At 44.1% G+C, this 19,057-nt stretch overlaps 2 protein-coding genes across 7 annotated transcripts in view; both read left to right on the plus strand.

Annotated features, from left to right (window-relative positions):
* pak4 (p21 protein (Cdc42/Rac)-activated kinase 4) overlaps nt 1–7,207 on the plus strand; it is a 38,136-nt gene extending 30,929 nt beyond the window's left edge. For both annotated transcript variants that reach the window (XM_064303724.1, XM_064303725.1), the window contains exons 8-10: nt 2,009–2,134; nt 2,530–2,664; nt 2,993–7,207. In XM_064303724.1, the coding sequence (XP_064159794.1) occupies nt 2,009–2,134; nt 2,530–2,664; nt 2,993–3,148 (417 nt within the window). In that variant the 3' untranslated portion in view covers nt 3,149–7,207. The remainder of the gene's footprint in view (nt 1–2,008; nt 2,135–2,529; nt 2,665–2,992) is intronic.
* Nucleotides 7,208–9,810: 2,603 nt separating this feature from the next.
* Nucleotides 9,811–17,657, plus strand: zgc:152863 (uncharacterized protein LOC562658 homolog). Of its 5 annotated transcripts, none has more exons than XM_064303728.1 (5): nt 9,811–10,007; nt 12,807–12,916; nt 13,700–13,906; nt 16,104–16,245; nt 16,432–17,657. In XM_064303728.1, exons 1-5 carry the CDS (start codon nt 9,985–9,987, stop codon nt 16,757–16,759), a joined length of 810 nt encoding a protein of 269 aa, XP_064159798.1. In that variant the 5' UTR covers nt 9,811–9,984; the 3' UTR covers nt 16,760–17,657. The 5 variants fall into 5 exon arrangements, with proteins under 5 accessions (XP_064159798.1, XP_064159796.1, XP_064159797.1 ...); XM_064303726.1 differs by having other exon boundaries at nt 9,832–10,007; nt 16,429–17,657; XM_064303727.1 differs by having other exon boundaries at nt 9,832–10,007; nt 12,810–12,916; nt 16,429–17,657.
* Nucleotides 17,658–19,057: the final 1,400 nt, after the last annotated feature.

Below are 19,057 nucleotides of genomic sequence, written 5' to 3' on the forward strand. Positions count from 1 at the left end.
AGTACTGATCAGGGTCAGGTTTCCTTTAGCAAAATCATTGCCTTGGAAACAAGTATTCTTTATTTAGCATAGTTCAACCTGAAGTTTTTCTGAGGATCTGGCAACACTCTTCTCAAGTCTAGGGCAGTGGTTCTCAGCCAAGGCAAGTTTAAGATAAAAGGAAAGAATGGTTTGCAAAACAGTGTTGTCAGCACTTGCCAAGCTGCATAAGCCTGCATAAGACGAGGAGCAAAGCCACAGTAATTATTACTGCTGCTATGCAGTGTGTGAGAGCAGTTTAGCTACAGTGCTATCTCTGTCATGTAGTGCTAGCAATTAGTGCTGGACGCTACGGTTGGTTTGTAACTTGAGTCATGCAACTGAAGGCTTACATTGGGGTGGGACACTTTCAATTTGGGGAATAAAATAACTACACCGATACGGTTTTATTAAACTTTCAGGGGAGAAAAAGCAAACAATCAAACCCCAATGAGCTCAGTGACCTTCAGTGACACGCAGTAGCCTGTGGTGGTGTTGGAGAGGTCCAAAGAGCTGCTTCCTCTTTCACTGTGTGGCAGGCCTGTTCTGAGAAGTGCTGCTGTACGGCAACCCCCCCGTCGACGAGCGAACTGCGCAGTCTAGTGCACTCATCCTTCACTTCCACTGATAGGAAAATTAACTGTGCCTACTGATGAGATTGAGTTATTGAGTTTAAACCAATAAAAGCTAAGCAAGGGGTGTTCGCTGATGCTTGTGATATAGTGCGGTTAATCTGCAAGTGGTGATAATTTGCCACAGTGTTCCCACCCATTGTTGCATATTAAAGAGGAACTGTCGCTGATGCATTTGATATGAATTCTGAGAAAATTATTGAAATCGTTGAAATGGGCGTCAAGGTGTCTTAATGCTCAATTAATCGGAATAAAGCCGGAATAAGATCTCCACATGTGAGGTTTCATAAGTGGCAAGTTTTATTTTATTTTTTTTACAATAATTGTTTGAATGGTTGCACCGAATTTAATGAGAAAAATCCTTAATGGTGCATAAATGCGACTCGCAGACCACAGGCGAAACTCTTCTGTATAAACCCACCGTTTACATAGAGCCAGTCTGTGGCACAGCCGTGACGAGCTGAAACCCTGTCAGTGTGGCTGCGTTATCAGCGGTACTTTTTCGCTTCGGAAGCTCAGAGCAAGCGCAGGTCGATGCATCAGCTGTGCAATAGCGCAGCTGTGCCGGGCCCACCGCAGGCACTGGTTTGGTCACGGCGGCCTTGGCCAGCTTCCCGCACGCTACGCTACGCGGCCATTTCTTGGTGGGGGGGGGGGGGTTTTAAGAGGAAGTGCAGTCGCCCTCAGCTGTTTCTCGTCAGGGCGGTGCATTATGTGCTTTTCACTTCCTCCTGCGAGCCCCTGGTCTTCCTTTTTTTAAAGGTCCACATGCGTCTGCTGCGCGGAGCCTGTCGACATGGCGCTGGTGTTCAGCTGGGGGCGACCGTGCACCCCATCGCGTTTCCAAATAAATGGCCTGTTAGCGCGCTGTGCGCTAAGTCCCGCAATGGGCGCGAGTGAACCGCCTGGGCGGTGACTTCTGCCCGCTGTGCGGTTTGTTTTTTATGTTTTCGGGTTGTCAGTCCATCCGTCCGTCCGTCCCGATTCTCGTGAACGCGATATCTCAGGAACGCCTTGAGGGAATTTCTTCAAATTTGGCACAAACGTCCACTTGGACTCAAGGATGAATTGATTAGATTTTGGTGGTCAAAGGTCAAGGTCATTGTGACCTCACAAAACACATTTTTGGCCATAACTCAAGAATTCATACGTAATCATGACAAAGTTTCACGCAAATGTCTAATAGGATAAAATGGTGAAATCCGATACAACGTAAGCTTTTCTACAACTTTCTTCAATCAAGTATTGCTACCTTTCAACACATTGCACTGGTCATATTTGTGTGTCATCTTGAAATGCTCATTTCCTTATGAAAATTTTAATCGAATGACTCCGTTAATGCCTTTTTCCTCCCGCAGATAAAGCTGTCAGACTTCGGCTTCTGTGCCCAGGTGTCCAAAGAAGTCCAGCGGCGCAAGTCTCTGGTGGGGACGCCCTACTGGATGGCCCCGGAGCTCATCTCCAGACTGCCCTATGGGCCCGAGGCAAGTCCTGCCCTCCACCGGTGCCTTCAGAGTAATGTCTGTACAATGCCTGCTCCCTACCTTCAAGAGGAGGCTCATTTTTCCAGCCAGTTGCTTTCCCTGGTTTTTTTCCCCCCCATGCTAGCTAGCTTTTGCCAGGTTGATTTAAAGTCTGTGTAGACATTTAAACATGGAACGTGAGGTAATTCTGAACAGGTGAGTGGTTTTGCATGTGGGTTACAGAATTGTCATGTGGTTGTTAGCAATAAGGCCAGCAATTGCGAGTCTCAGTATGGGCCTCGTGTGTAGACGGGTAAAAGGCAGTTGGCTTCATGCTGCTGAATCTATGCTGTGTCTTAACCTGTCCTGAATGCTATGGCCCACAATCATAGGCCTCTCTTCTTCTGTGGACACAGGTGGACATCTGGTCCCTGGGCGTCATGGTCATCGAGATGGTGGACGGGGAGCCTCCGTACTTTAACGAGCCCCCCCTCAAAGCCATGAAGATGATCCGCGACAACCTGCCGCCAAAACTCAAGAACCTCCATAAGGTGGGCTTAGCCATTATGCTAACAGTGCATAAGGTGGGGTTAGCCATTTCTGCTAACAGTGCATAAGGTGGGGTTAGCCATTTATGCTAACAGTGTGAAGGTGGGGTTAGCCATTTCTGCTAACAGAGTGAAGGTGCTCCATGTGTCCCCTGTTCTTGACATGTAGAAAGGAAAAGGTTGTGCTTTTTTCAGTATTCAATTTCCAGCAGATGAGAGGCACATCAGAGTATAAAATGGCTGCATAAGTTTGATTTCTTGTTCTTGAAGTGTCATTGTTTATTGAAGGGTGCTGAGCTCCCCACTCAGGTCTTTGTGTCTGCCCTCCCAGGTGTCTCCTCTTCTCAAGGGCTTCCTGGACCGAATGCTGGTGCGAGACCCCGCCCAGAGAGCCACGGCCAATGAGCTGCTGAAGCACCCCTTCCTGAGCAAGGCGGGCCCGCCCTCCTGCATCGTGCCCCTCATGAGGCAGAACCGCATGAGATGAGCGCTGTCATCAACCCGCGCCGCACCCCCCACCCCACCCCGCTGAAACGGACCCGGAACAAACCGACAGCGCGGGGCACGCGCAAGCTCGAACCAGGGGCCAGGGGAGAGAGGCAGAGGGCCAGGCCTCCATTTCTGGTCACACATTTTAAAATCCAGAAACAAACAAAAAAAAAAAAACAATACGAAACCTAAGGTTGGCTGGACTTTCGCTAGCTTAGGAAGGCAGCACAATGTGGAATTTTGAAAACGCTCCACCATGTAAGGGTTTGGCTTTCTTTTTTTGTAGTCATTTTTTAAACTCACTACTCATCTGCCTTGGATAGATAGATGACCTTTGAACCCTGCTGCCGCAGAGGGAAGGATTCAAGCCCACAATCCCACACTTTCCGCTTCTGTCCCTCTAGCAGACGGCCTGGAAGAAATGTGCGTCTGTCTACCTTGGGCACAGCCACACTACGCTGATCTAAAACCCTGAGCTCCCCCCCCCCCCCACTTCCTGGGTGGAGTCACACTTTTAGAGTCACACTGAACCCTCTGCCTAGTGTTCACGTGTCCCAGCACTGAGCATGATCCCACCCTGGACCACAGTCCACAGTATGGATCCCTCAGAATGTGGCAGTGTTCAGATGCTGAGGATGCAGAGGGCTGAGGGACAAACATCCCATCAGCCCTCTGGCAGGGAGGGTCTGTCCATTTGCCATGGAAACGAGGGGAGCAGCACCACTGCTGCTGCCCACGGCGGATGCTACACTGCTCCTCGCCCACAGGGACCGCCCTCATCTCGCATCAACAGAAAAACAGCCACAAATACTACTGAAGAATGACCCCGCTTAAAACACTAAATGAACTTTTTTTTATTGGACTAAAACACTAGGTTCCTGTTGTGTACACTAAGCAAAGATGAACACTGGATTTTGTTTTGTTTTAGCTGATTTCATTTTATAGAAGTATAAATATATGGAAATTTATCCTTTCGCGTTTTCTGCTTCAGATGGTTGAAGCACTGAAAGACAGGTTGCACACCCGGGAAATTGGATGCATTTTTGTTTTTGTGGCAAAATGAAATATTTCCTACTTCACTTTTTTAACGTAGGGGTGGGGTGGATTTCAACACTAATTTTAAGCTTTTCCATTGGTTGTTTTATCATTTTAGCGTGCAGTGCTATTGCTTTCAAGCTTAATCCATTTCCACAATGTTATGGACCAAGACTGTTATGGAGTATTTGGACCGAGCTGTGTCAGTCTACTTCTCTCATGAATGTTCTATAGGGCTGCTACAGATTCTGTAGATAACTGGTCTAATCATACACTAAGGTGGCCTGTCCTATTTAGCATTTTTGAGAGAGGACTAGGGCAAGGAAGCAGTGCACTATGTGAATGTACCGCTGAGCCACAGTGCATCTGAAAGGGCTTATGTGAACAGGAAGAGGAAACTCATTGCGTAATGTCATGCTCAGCCGAAGTGCACAGTAGCCGCTGTGACCCCCACTTGTCCGGATTTGGTCACGGCCGTGGTGGAGACGGCTGGCGCAGCGTCTAGGGGAGAGAGCAAACCCCCCCCCCCCCCCTGCGCTAAGGCCAAAGGGCGCCGTCGGCCACGTTTCAGAGCCTGCGTCAGCCAGGCTAACGCACAGAAAGCCGCACTGCAGGGTCCAAACCAGCACGTCCACGCGCAGGCCCAGAGCAACCAAAGACACACAGGCCTCTGGGGCGACCAGGAGAACAGGCAGCATTGTGCACACGTGCAAGCGCGCACTAGGGTGGCTGAGGCCTGGTGACCTCACAGTAGAAGCACACTGCATGTCCTTACATACACAAGCACTACACTACACGGCATGTCTGTGTAAAGCACCACTTAAAGATTCCTGGACCAGCAGCTTGCTTCTCTAAAGAATGCAGGTATTGAGGGGTTAGAGAGGAGGGGTTTAGAGGTTTATAATTTAACTGTCCTGGCAGAACTCCTGTAGGATGCCATTCCAAAGATTGAAGCATTTGAACATATTTCCAAGCGTTTGTTAGCGTGTCCTTTATGTACTTTTTGCCCATATGTTCAAATATTTTTTAATGGATCCAAATATTTTGGAATATTCCCAGTTCATTCTTTGTGACCGCTCATTTTGGCTAAATTTGGTGATGAGTCGACCTGATTTTATTGAAGACGAGCAGACTCGTTTGACATTGGTGGGCATGTGTCTTGGTTAATCCCTCTCCTGGCCATTGCCCTGTAAGAACTGCTGTTCACTGAAGTGCCATTTTATTTTCACACTAATGGGAGAGTTGGGAGGGAGGGTGGGACTACAAGGAAAAAGCACCACTACAACCTTGGTAGAAATGTCAGTTACTGAACTTTTTTTCCCCCTTATTTTTGGTTGCTTCTTGGCACAGGAGTATCTGCATTTTTTTTACTGTTTAAAAAAAAAAAAAAAAAAAAGCCCAAACACAAAGCAGTTACACATTCAGCTGTTTTTGGGAGTGGGGTCTCTGAGGAACGCTGCAGTGCCTCAGAAAGCGCTGCTCCTGAAGTAGCAGAGTGAGGGTGTGAGCGTGTGCAGCTGGGCCGTCGTGCCCAAACCTGAACAGAAATGGCTCAGTTCCTCCTGTGACTTCACACACGGCCTTGCATCACAGGTGCTCCCAGGTTCTCACCGTGCGTACCGTGCTGCTCTGTGTTGGTGAAACAGGAACTTGTGTCAACGGGCTGCTGGGAACTGAGTCATCCAAGCGCGTCTGCCACAGCTTGCGGGTGTAATTAAGAGATTTTAACTTTTGAAACCTCGGCATTTGCTCTTGCTTCACCCATGAGGGATTTTTTGGTGTGTTTTGAAGTGGGCGAGTGTGTGGGGCATATTCAGGGGAGCGTTTTTCCTTCGTATTGGTGCGTGCAAGACTGCACGCGAGTGCGCGTTAGCCCTGTGTAGCGCCAAACCTGGGGTCCGCGTCTCCTCTGGTTACACATTATCCTTTGGCTCCGATCCTTCAGCCCTCGTCATTAACATCCAGAGCGTGGCTCTGCATGTACCGGCCGTTAGTGAATCATTGGTGCAGTGTTCAGATGGGGCGCACGCTCTCCCTTTGAGCGGGGAGAGGTCCGTGCGCGGGTCGAGGTTTTTCAGCGCACACTCGCAAGCCGATGTCACACCAGGAGACGGGCCATTTTCCCCGCCGGGGTCTCCGCAGCTGGGCTCCTTCCAGGAACGGGCGGCCCCTGCAGGGCACCAGGGTTGTGTGCAGCAGGGTCGCCAGCTCATTTCGCTGTGGCCGGTGTCTTGGGGATACCTCAGCTAGCGACGAGTTCGCCTGCAGTAGGTTTGCTTTTCCAAGATCTCTTCAGACTGCTCTCGCCATGGTGATCCAGCTGCATTTGTCTGTATGTGTGTGTGTGATCAGCTGTGTTAAGCAGCTGGCGTTACTGACAGTGGGCTTACCGTGTTTATCGCGAACACGAGGGGAATCTCATTCAAAGGTAGTCATGCCTTTGCAGCCGACACTTTGAAAATGGTGAATGGTTACCAATGTCTAGAGGGCTTTTTAATATCAGTGTCAATATGAGGGTGTTCATGCCTTAATTTCTGGAATATGAAAATGTGATTAATATAATGATGCCCTGGAATTGCTGTTGATTGCATATGTACATAAGATTTTAGCTGTAATGATCCTCTATTGACAATATATCTTCAGTTTTCTTTAGTGCCTGGAAGTAGAGGGACTCATTTTTTTTTTATTACAACTGGTTCATGTTTTAAGAATGCTGACATTTCCCGCTTGGAACTGTGACAACTACTGACTCGCTTGCTTGGAACGTATTTATATGTAAATTAATTCATTCAGTTGTTTTGTGAGTTGATGAGATGTTTCACTGTTTGCTCAATCATTTATGAAGCAGTATTGTGAATATTGAGAGCACAGGGAGAGGTTGTGCTTTCTTTTACAGGCCCCCCCTCCTCAATTTTAGATTTCCATTGTTATAAAAAAAAAGACTTCACAGTGCAGATTTTAGTTTTTTTTTCCTGTTTTGTTTTTTTTGTGTTTTTTGCAAAATACAGTTTTTCTAAAAATCTTTGGTTTGCGTGTGGACTTCATGTTTTGGGTTTGTTTATTGGAAACTCTACATCAAAGGGTTAGCATAATTGCCAAAACTGCTCTGGCGGAATGTTTTTTTGCCATGATCAGTGGAAACTTGCTGTTTTAAAAGAAAAAAAGAATTCTAATTAAATTTTTATTTACGGTGCACGCCATAATGTTTGGGACAAAACCATATATATATTTTTTTCTTGATTTTGCTCCGTACTCCATAATTTAAGATTTGTAATAAAAAAATTGTATGTTTTTAAAGTGCATAAGCTCAGCTTTTATTAAAGGGTATTTTCATATATTTTGGTTTCACCATGTAGAAATAACAGAACTTTTTACACATAACCCCAGCCCATTTCACGGCATAATGTTTGGGACCGATTTCTTAATATGCGTTTCTGATTAGTCAGGTGTGTTCAGTTACTTCTTTAGTGCAGGCATACGAGAGCTGTCAGTATCTAGGTTTGATTCTAGGCTTTTCATTGCCTTTGATGTCAGTTATTGCCATTTTGTCACCATAAGGACCAGTTGTACCAATGAAAGTCAAGGAAGCCATTATGCGGGTTGAGAAATATGGAATAGGCCAAACCTCAGGCTTACCAAAATCAACCTTTTGGAACATCGTTAAGAGAGCACTAGTAAGCTCAGTAATCATAATGGGCCTGGTAGGCTAAGGAAGACCTTTACAGTTGATACCCCAAGAATTCTCACCACAGTGAACTGTCACCATAAAAGTGAACTGTAACCTGGCCATTCTGTCTTGCAGTGCAGTCTCTGTAGTTCTGTTTACATCTTCTACAGACAGTAGTCACTGACACATCTACTGCCTCCTGAAGAATGTTTCTGATCTGTCAGGCAGGTGTTTCTTCATTATGATAAGAATTCTAGTCATAAACTGTAGAGGTCTTCCTTAGCCTACCAGAACCTTTGTGATTACTGAGCTCACCTGTGCTCTCCTTGATGTTCCAAGTGGTTGATTTTAGTAAGCCCAAGGTTTTGCTTATGTGTCTGTCTTCTTTATTCATTTAATTTTTTTTCATGTTTCTCTGCCTCATAATGGCATCCCTGACTTTTATTGGCACAACTCTGGTTCTTATGCCGACTAACGCCAATAACAGACTCCAAAGGCAATCAAAAGTCTAGAATCAAGACTAGATACTGAACGCTCTCTTGTACTTGCGGTAAAGAAGCAAGTGAACACCCGTGACTAATCAGAAGCACCTGTGAAGCCAGTTGTCCCAAACATTATGATGCCCTGAAATGGGGCACCTTTGTATAATAAGTGCTGTCACGTCTACATGGTGAAACCAAAATGTATTAAGATACACTTCAATAAAAGCTTACAATCTGCACTTTAATCAAATATGAATTTTTTGATTACTAATCTAAAATTATGGAGTACAGAGCTAAGTCAAGAAAAGAATATTGTCTCAATATTGCATTCTGTGTATTTTTAAATAGTTATTCATTATTATGCTATTATCCTGGGGTAACTGCATGCTGATAAAGCATGCAACCATCATAGCAACCACTGGTGTCTGTTTTGCTTATTTGAACAAGGTAACAGCCATGAGAAGAATTGGTATTTGCATTTAATAACTTGTATATCACCTTTTTACTCACGACTGTAATGTTCTTTACTGAAGATAAACAAAGCATCCAAAATAAAAATGGATAAACGCCAAAAATACCAAGCAGTGATTTAACCTGATCAGATTTTGTTCAATTGAATATCCCAATGCGACCAATAGTCGGTGGGTCTGAAAATTACTTTAATTGAACACTCCATAAGAAAAGGATGGAATGACGGTTCATACAGAAAGCATTATAAGCAGTGTTTTCATGTCCAGAAATGGGGCGTTGGGTTTGTTTTAACTGTAATCCATATGGCCTCCACCTGACGCATACATGAGTGTTCTAGGAAGTATGTCAAGTTGTGTGCTTGTAACACTGTTACTAGTTTGCTGGTCATTGTCGACGTAAATGATTACAAAATCTGTTTCAGTAACATTGCAATCTTCAGACCACTGTTATGTGGAGTAAGGCAGTAGTTCCCGAATTTGGCCCTGGGTACCACTGTGTATACGTACTGTTTTTGCGAGAACCAAATGCTTGACCAATTAAAATAGTTGAAAACATTTATTTCTTCCTTAAACTTAAACACTGTGCGGCTTGGGCTTTTCATTTGTTCGGTTCTGAACTCTTAATTTTGGTTTTTAGGTTCAGTAACCAGGTGTCCACTCTCTCAACAGTTCGTACTCAACTGAATCAAAGACGTAACGTCTTTCTATAGAAATACTTTATCGTATAGCACATTACAGATAATTAACGTATAAGTCTATCTAATTAAATGCCCTGGTATACAAATCTGGAACATGTATTCTTCATGGTGTGCACAGCTATTTTGTTTTACATAATATATCCAGTTTGTCTAAAGAATAATTGCTAGTTTGTTACAGTTCAGTGGTTGCAGTGACGGTTGGAGTGAATACCAACAGTTGGGTTCATAGGACCGAGTTAAGAACCACTGATGTAAGGGTTTGGAATTTTGAAGAGCTATGAATAATACTAAGCTTACATACCGAGTCAATTTGTCACTGTTTAGCCAACTGCTGAGGAAGCTGACATCGTTGCTCTGCCGCCTCCGTTCCTTCTGCTTATCCAAGAATCACTTGCCGAGATTATGTACGGAAATAGGCCCGCGTCAAACGCTGAAGTTACCGTTGCCCAACAGTCAGCCAAATCCAATGAAGCAACAAGGGAATGGAAGTGAGATCACAGCAAATGTAAGTAATTATTACATCGGCTATTCTCGTAAACTGGAGTACGGGGATTTTGATCAAACCCCCGCGTGGACAGCATGCACCCGTGAGAATAAATAGCCCAACCGCAAAGAGAATTTAAGTTGGCTAACTAAACCCAGTTGCGTATGGAACGTTTGGGAATAGCAGCCATAAATTGGCAACAGGCATAAGACCAGTAATTACATTTTCAATTAGCCTGTTACCCATGCTGCTGTGTTCGTGTTTTACTAAAACTACTTAAGAAAGTCGCGAAACTTGATAAGGTCAAGTAGCCTACCACGAATGTTAACTATCGCTCCAGAAAGATTTAAATAAATAAATAATAAATAAAAATCATTACAGACGAGTTACTGGTACGGATCGTTCCCTGTAATTATATTTTTAGCTCTTCCGCTCAGTCACAATCTATCAGTTGTTTAAATAAAATCGGCATTATAGACCAGCCACTTAAAATGAGTTGTCAATCTAACAAGTAGCTCGTAAATACAAAGGTGGAGTCCTAAAACAATACTGGAAAGATACTAACTTCTATTTCTGTACAGTTCTGCGAAATAGGTTAAATTTCCCGAATATGACAATCGTCGGACTCGTGCTGTGGGCGGAGTTTGCAAAACCTGTACAGAATGAAGTGCCACATGCAATGTAGCGCGCAGTGTCTATAGCCTATGAGCAGCCTTGCCGTGCGTGTCAACACAGCTGAGCGATGACTCAAGTAGTCTAACATTGGCTCTGAAAAAGATCCACCAGTTGCTCTCCTGGTCATTCATTTAGAAGGGAATATTCGAACCCAACACGGTTGAATTCCGAGACCGTCGTAAATCAAGAAAAAAAGTGCAATTCTTTTTTTAATTCTTTTTTTGTCGAATTATTTTATCTCAGACATTCCCAAATAGGCTACCGCAAGGTAAGTTGTCTTTTCCACTTATTTAGGCTATTTTTGATATGGTGTAATGAGAGGAACGGAAATCATTATGTAAAATTTGTCTACATTGGTGGCTGACAAGTTATAAAAATGGTGTCGGAGAACGAAAGACATACTTGCCTAATTGAAAGGTTGGTAAGGTAATGTCCAATGATATTTTGATAATGATATCTATGATATTTTGTAAAGGTATGTAATATAGAATGCGTTCGAATGCTCAATAATATAACAACGTCATATTAAGTAGCCTAATGGACATTGAAATTGTGAGTAGCCTTACGATGTTCCAATGGCAAATTTTACAAGGTATGTTTTGGGTTTCCTATGTATCCAGACATATTGCTAAATTAAAGTCTGTAAATGCGAATGAATGAACTGCAGGGATTTTATCACAATGAGTATTGCGCTGATGCTGCCAGTGACATAGATGTTAGCCTGGTAAACCGTCCACCTTTTATATCCTTTTTACGGATTCCTCGGCTACACATAAGTATACAGACTAGCCTATATATGCCTATGGCTGTCAAATAAAATAAGCATCAATCGTGTGAAAGATGCCATTGAAATGTACTAGCCTATAACTGAAATTCTGTTTGTGAATAGCTTGCAAATGCCCGTACCATTCTCGGAGGTTCGACTTAGTACCCCGCTGGAAGGCGCTTTGTGCTTGTTCATTTAGTTACAGGAGATTCCCGTTCATTCGTAGCCTATACCTGAAACGGCTGTACTTTGTGAGATGACCTATTTCCATTCCCTCGTGAAATAGCCTACTGTAAGTTTCCAGGGAGCGCGTGGTCGTTTAACATGCCGGGCTGCGTCAGTCTCCTGATACAGTAGAACACCCTAAAAATATTAATCGCGGCAGCATATTTTAATTGTGCAAGTTCACCTGTTGAAGGCCCTTACGCTTTGGGAAGCACTCCATAGAAAAATCTAGAGTCTGGATAACGGGGGTGATAATTAATAATTGACATGAGGGTAAATCTATACAGGAAGTTATGAGATGGCAGGAGACAACATCACACGGTGCCACATTAATGCAAAACCTTAATTCATTTTACGGGTAACGAGACGTAAGCACTTGACAAACAGAGCAGAAAGTTCAAAGTCCAGTGCAACAACAAGCTGACAGGGTATAAAGTCATCCCAGTGCATCATTAATTTGCACTGGGACATTAATCAATTACACGCCAAAGATCGCTTTGCTTTAGAAGCAAAAAAAAAAAAGCTTTTGCTTTCTGAAGACGTGTAGAACCCCCTCCCCTAGCAGCCGCCTACACTGTGGTCACACATCAGTGATCTCAAAAGGAAAGAAGGTCAAATCGCTTCGGAAGGGACCCACCCTGGTTCTACAGAAATGACTGGCACTGCATGCATACCAAACCACAACAAAAATAAATACAGGATACTGAGCGAGAGACTGACACTTCTGTGTTATAAGTGGCCATGCATATGTTTATATCTCCTGTTCACACGAATAGCCGTGGTCTGGTAACGTGGCAGCACCTGTCTCTGGAGTCATGCAAGTTGACGGGGCTGCCTGCAAACCGAAAGGCCTTTTTGCCAACGATGCACTGGGTTAGAATTAGCTGATCGATCGTAGATCAGTGCTTAAGGGCCACGGTCTCGTCCGCGCCGTTGCCATGCAGGCGCAGTGCTTTTCTCTGTCAGTCATTGGAGAGCTCTTTATACCTTCATGTCATTATGACCCTGTGTGTGTGTGTGTGTGTGTGTGATAAGTGAAAGATATTCTATCATCCATGCACTTTTGCATTGAAGCCATTCAGACCTGTTTATAGCAGGGTGTACATTTGCATTTGTGTGGGTGCGGACCATTAAATTTGTGTTTGTTGTGCCAGCAGGAAGGGCGTGTTAATGTCTGCACAGAGGCTGTTGCTGTGGAAGTATGTTCACTTGGCTGTGGGCTGCAGAGTCTTGATCCTGGCCGTCTTGTCAGATCTCACTGCAGGTATGCCTCTACACAGGGGTGCACAACCCCGGTCCTGGAGGGCTAGGCTGTGTGCTGGTTTTTTGTTCCAACCAATTACCTTTATTTTTCTGGCAGCTCTGTGAACTATGCCAGTTCATTCCTGTACTTGAGAACAGTATAATCTTTAGGATATACTTGCAGTCTGCAGCTGTAGGTGGTGCTTATACACGTGTCAGCTTAAGATATGACTGAGCTAATTAAATGAATAAGAGCAGGAGCTGGCACACAATTCTGAAATGTTGTGCACCCCTGCCTTAACCCCTCTCACTCGCACCCTTTCCTCACCCGGGGCCCACCCACCAACTACTTAGCACCATCGCTGCTCATACCCCCAATCAATCTTCTCCTATCGGTCCCCGTCCCCACAAAACCAGAGCAAGCAGTCACCCACCACTTACCTGCTCGGCTTCATTTAGGCACCCTATCTTTCCCATGTCAAACCGCACATGCACAACCAAGCCGTGCTATTTTCCCACAGCCTTTCTCTGCCCAATACTGGTAACTGTCATTAACTTTCATTATGGGATCCTTAGCCCCTCCACTCAATGCTTATGTCTTGTCTCAGGCAATTTTGGCAATGCAGAATGAAAACTTGCACGCTCGTGCTTCGGAAACGGTGATCATTTTATTTAGCCGTGAAGTGTTTAGCGTTTTGACATTTAATGTCTTTGTCAGGCAATCTTCAGGCATTTGTTTAGCACACGTCCACAGTCCCGCCCACATCCTTAACCCCCGCCTCCTCGTGTCTGCCCCTCCTCTTAGGCAAGCAGTGGAACAACTGCAGCCACCCCATGGTCCCCGAGCACGGCGGCTTCCGCTGTGACCCCTCCCCCTGCCGCGGCTTCCCGCAGAAGAGCACCATCCACTACTTCTGTGAGCCGGGCTTCTCGCTCCCGGGCCGGGTCCACAGTTCCCGCTGCAGACATGGGAGATGGTACCCCAGCGTGCCCACCTGCCTCCCAAATCCAGGTGAGCGGGCGAGCGGTCCGCCTCAGTCGCCCCCCCGTAGCGGCCTGAGCAATAAACATCAGAAATGCATCCTAAAGGAACTGTCAAATAAAAGTCGTTGTGTCAGACGTATTTAGACCAGGGATGCTCAAATCTGCTGGTGTCTGTTTTTTTTTTTTTTAATAGCCATGGTTTTTATCAAGTACACATGACAAGCATTACTTTTGTATTCTAGCAATAACATTTTTTCTTATTTTTGTTTGTTTGAGGAGTAACTAATCTCTTTCAAGCACTATTTGCCTAATTTCGAAATTTAGCTAAAAAAATGATTGAGCCGCAGACAATGAGTTCCTCCATCAATGTTCCACACACATGAAAGCAGAATTCCTCTTTCTTCCTGTTCTGCAAGATGGTTGAGTCATTTCCTGTGTGAATGTAGCCCCCACATTACTTTCGATGTTGCAGAGGAGGCCTGAAGAGCTTTACTGTCTGTGCCAGGAATTAGTTCAAACACTTCAAGATTAAAGCAATGCTACATCACAAAAGAGTGAAGATCCTCGTCTTGTTAACATATCGTTATATCAACGTTATTACAACATCACAGCAATGTTAAGAGAGTACAAGGTATTTATATTTAGTAAATCCTTTATGAGAATGCATTATGTTAGAACACGCAACCTGGGTAAATTCTCCATGCAGACGTAACATTCTCACATGATTACCACAAAGCAACAGTGTGCCTGTCTTACCAATGTTGTGCCAATGTTGTATGCTGGTCGGACTGTGAGGTTTCGAGCTGATCCTACATTTCAGTATGACTGCATATTTTGTGATTTCAGTTTGTTTTGGTCTCCCATACAATGAGACCCCTGTGTTTTCAAGTGGATAAACCTGTCTGCCCATCTGCCTGAGATGGAGAGATGACTGCTTTTCGTGCAGTAACATGGTGGCTCTTTCAAAGTGCTCCTGATTCATGATATGAGAGGCGAAGATTGACAAAAAAAAAAGAGTATCAACGCTAGCTTTAATAGAATAACAGTAAGCCATATGTGCATTCAGAACTGCTCAACACACAAAAATGCACACAATGCAAGATGGCATTGGTGAAATGCCCTACATAAAATAATGAACTTGCGAAAGGAAGAAAGTGAAACACAGAACTTGGGACCTGGGGCTGCATTCGAGTCACCACTGTGTGCACGAAGCTTCCTCTTTTGGACTGTGACCTGATGAGACAGGAAACCATCACAGATAACAGGAAGTCAGCTAGTTACCATTCGCATTAACCGCTTTTCCTTTATGCAATTGAAAGCTCCAAAAAAAATACTGCGTCACAGAAATATGAGAATATTTAAATCTTCTGGAAACATTTATTTGGAGATCCCCCTGTTCTCATACCCATTTGTTGAAAACTAAATTATCACCGGATGCTTCCTAAAATAGCACCTGAATTACCACAACCTTTTGCAGTGGGTCACACCGTTGCCTCACAGCAAGAAAAACCTGGGTTCGAATTATGGCCTGGGCCTTTCTGTGTGGAGTTTGCATGTTCTCCCTGTGTCCGCGGGGGTTTCCACTGGGCACTCTTGTTTCCTCCCACAGTCCAAAGACATGCAGGTTGGCTAATTGGAGACTCTAAATTGCCCATAGGTATGAGTGTGTGAGTAAGTGGTGAGTGAATGATGTATGTGCCCTGCAATAGATTGGCAGACTGTCCAGGGTGTATTCCTGCCTCTCGCCCAATGCATGCTGGGATCCAGCACCCCCTGCGACCCTGCTCAGGATAAGTAGGTATAGACAATGTGTGGATGGATAATAATAATGGACAGCACTTAGGTAGTGTTTTTCTTTTTTCATTTTCTATTACATTTTTTAAAATTAACTTTACAACATACAACTGAAACTTCCCAAACCTCAGACGACTCCCAAGGAAAAACGAGGAATAAAAAGAAAATGAAGACACATACTGAGAATGCCATAAGAAATGATTGTACTCTATTTGTCCATTAAATGTGCTTAGCAATCCACTATTATGCACTGCTTTTCAAGATGTCACGGTGCTTCATAATGACTGTGGGAACCTTGCCTCAACCATTACCAATGTGTAGCACCCACCGTGGTGATGTACGGCAGCCATTTTACACCCGTACATCCACCACGCATTGGTTTATGTTGAGTTCACAAGTTGAGTTAATGACATTGCTGTTTGCATTAACAGAAGGACACCCTAATATGGAGGACAGAGCAGCCAATTCTCTTCCAAGTGTTGCTACGACAGCTGTCGGTGTCTCCATCTTCCTACTAACCACCACTGCCTGCATGGTGATCAAGTCCCGCCTTTACCCTTGTCACTCACACAAGTAAGTTTCCAATTTGTCAGTGACTCTGACTTAATAGATTCTCTAACTTTTCCACCAATCGGAATGGTGTAGTGTGGTCACGTGTTCATCAAATAATGATAGCTTTTACTATACCATATACTATGCTATATATTTTGCTGGTAAATGTGCCAGTAAATCTGAAGTCTGGTGTCTTCATTGCAGCAGGCGATCCTCTGACCAGATGGACCTGATGGTGGACGGCTTGCCCGTCTCACTCCCCACCTATGAGGAGGCGGTGTATGGGAGCTGGGGGCAGCGTCTCCCGCCTTGCCGAGGGCCAACCCAGCTCTTATTGGCCCAGGAAGTGCCTGGGACCCACCCACTCTCCCCCCACATCCAATCGGAGTCGGGCAGCTCCTGCCAGTCACCCAGTCCGAACGCAGAGCTGTCCCCTCCTCCTTATGAAGAGGTCCCCTCGCATCTCAGAGGCGCCCACAGGGAGGACAGTGGACAGGCGCGACAAATTGGACTTTCTGTTCAAAAGGACAATTAGATTTTGCATTTACCACCTGTAGAGGGATTATCAAACAATGACCTGCTGTCTGTAAATCCTGTGTCCAGGGATTCGGTGTCATGACTGCTGTGACAGTGATGTGAATTGTAAAGACTGGGAGCAGGGGTATCTTAATCTACCAGGCCTCAGTATCTGGAATTTTTCATTTTAATGGTTGCTCTGGGAGTTTCCTGAGTGGGAAAATAGTGCCCTGCAATCTGCCTTCCCATAGCAAAGCTCATGGTGTATAAGGGCACTACCTGCTGATCAATGAGTAGATCATTTCAAATTGACGTCTTGATGCTGTTTTACGTTTCCAGCGACCGGCTGGGAACATGAACTTTGTTATCCTGTCAGGGATGGGACCATGACCTGGTCAGTGTGGTTGCTTTGTGAAGTGTGTGGGTGGAGTCGTCCTGTGTTATATTTAGTGACTCATGTCCATGTATCAATTGTGCAGAGATCTGAGATTTGTAAAACTGAGCATAATTGAAGAGCCCGCCATACCTTCAGCAAGAGTGACACCGGCACACACACGACTAATCTGAATGCCTAGCGGTAGGCAAGATGGTGTCATAGGAAGTGTGCAGAATGTAAGGGTGTTGTCATGGAGATGGAACTGAGGGCAAACCTCTATTCTCCTTGACTCTGCCTGGATTTGTGGAGTGGCAATTGACCCACGTCCAGAATAGGTGTACTCTCTGTTGACCAAATGCCTGACTGGGATGTCACCAAATTCTGGAATTTTGGATGACTGGGCAACTGACCACACCAGACAAGTGGCATTGAATGTGCTTTCTTTTTTACTGGAAAAAAATTAATATATTTGTAATGTAATATTTACATCAACTTTGTATACAACATTGCACAGAAATATACTACATGTTTCTGATTGTAACAGGTCCTCTGGTTTGCTATTAATTTTCTTGCTCCCTCCACCACAAGTTAATGCTTATTCGCTGACCAGGCGAATGCGAAGAATTAATAGAGCATAGTTCACACATTGACAAGTGGCTGGAAGAAACACCAGCTGTTCTGGTTGAACAACAGATCATTTCCTCTGTTTTTTCACCTTTAAGAGTATTTACAGAGTTAAACGTCCACTCAACACCGACAGCTTACGATGTTTCTGAAGTGAAAGACCCTGCGTGGGCTTTCACCTGACAAATGGCACATCCAGCAGTGTTGCTCTGTACCTTCAAACAAAAAAAAATAAAAAAATAAAAACAACAGGTCAGCTAGGGCATTGTGACGAAACATCTTACTCTAGGAGGATGCATTAGGTCAATAAAGGGGAATGTACAAAAATAAACAATGCCTCCTTACTGCTGACTAACAGCACGGTGACCCTCTTACTTAGAACTTAGTAAAAAAATACTAAATTATACTAATTTGAAGCACCATGACAAATACAAACACACTGACAAAATAAAATGCAAGCAACCTTAAAGAAAACAATGTATTCATTGGTGGATGTTACGCAAAAGAAGTGCTTGAGTGGAAGTGAAACATTTAATTTGGACTGACAAAAAACATTGCTGAAGAACCCAAAAAACTCCATGAGTTAAATTAAGACTACTTAAAGGTCACATCAGATAGCCTCATTCCAAAACTGAAGTGTTAAAAAGGTGGTATTTAGAAATTTACCTCAAGTTTTGATTTGAGGTTGAATTGTGCATTGGGAAATCTCATTCTTGGCAATGAGTTTACTCATCTGCTATTTCCTGTTTAATAATACTTTCACATTTCATATAAGTAATTCCTTTAGTAACTTAAGATTTTGCGATGAGTATTCATAAATCAGAACTGAAATCCTTGCACACATTTACCTTGCACATTGGTTTCCAAAAGAGGGTCTGGATCGGGTGTTCATTTTTGAAAGCAATTACCCTTCAGAACTGTTCTTGTGCTGGGTTATGCAATTCCCTCAATTGACCACTGAGGGGAGCTCCTGTGCAATTGTCCGATTTCCTCTATACGGTGAGTGCAAGAAGGGGTTGAAGCTGACAAGCAATTGTGACTAAAAATATTGTGTATATGGCTCACTGCACCCCTGTGGCTGTATTTAAAAAACACAGTTACAATCCCAGAATTTCAACAATTTGATAATTTTTCTTAATTCTGTGCTTTTCATGTCAGAGGGACTATTTACCCTCTTATGCCACATTATGTCAGAAATATCTATGCATGCCTTGAAGAATAAAAGTCCCAAATTCACATTGAGCTATATAGAAAACAATTACATAAAGAGGTTAAAAATATTTTTAACTATTCATATTGAAGACTGAGGAGAATCAA

Source organism: Anguilla rostrata, chromosome 12, assembly GCF_018555375.3.
Source record: "Anguilla rostrata isolate EN2019 chromosome 12, ASM1855537v3, whole genome shotgun sequence".
Lineage (NCBI taxonomy): Eukaryota > Metazoa > Chordata > Actinopteri > Anguilliformes > Anguillidae > Anguilla > Anguilla rostrata.

Excerpts from the sequence above, each read along its gene's own strand:
- zgc:152863 (XM_064303726.1), top strand. The coding sequence starts at position 9,985 with ATGGAAGTGAGATCACAGCAAAT. Across the intron at positions 13,907-16,103 it reads CACCTGCCTCCCAAATCCAG|AAGGACACCCTAATATGGAG; the intron begins GTGAGCGGGCGA and ends TTGCATTAACAG. Across the intron at positions 16,246-16,428 it reads TACCCTTGTCACTCACACAA|CAGGCGATCCTCTGACCAGA; the intron begins GTAAGTTTCCAA and ends TCTTCATTGCAG.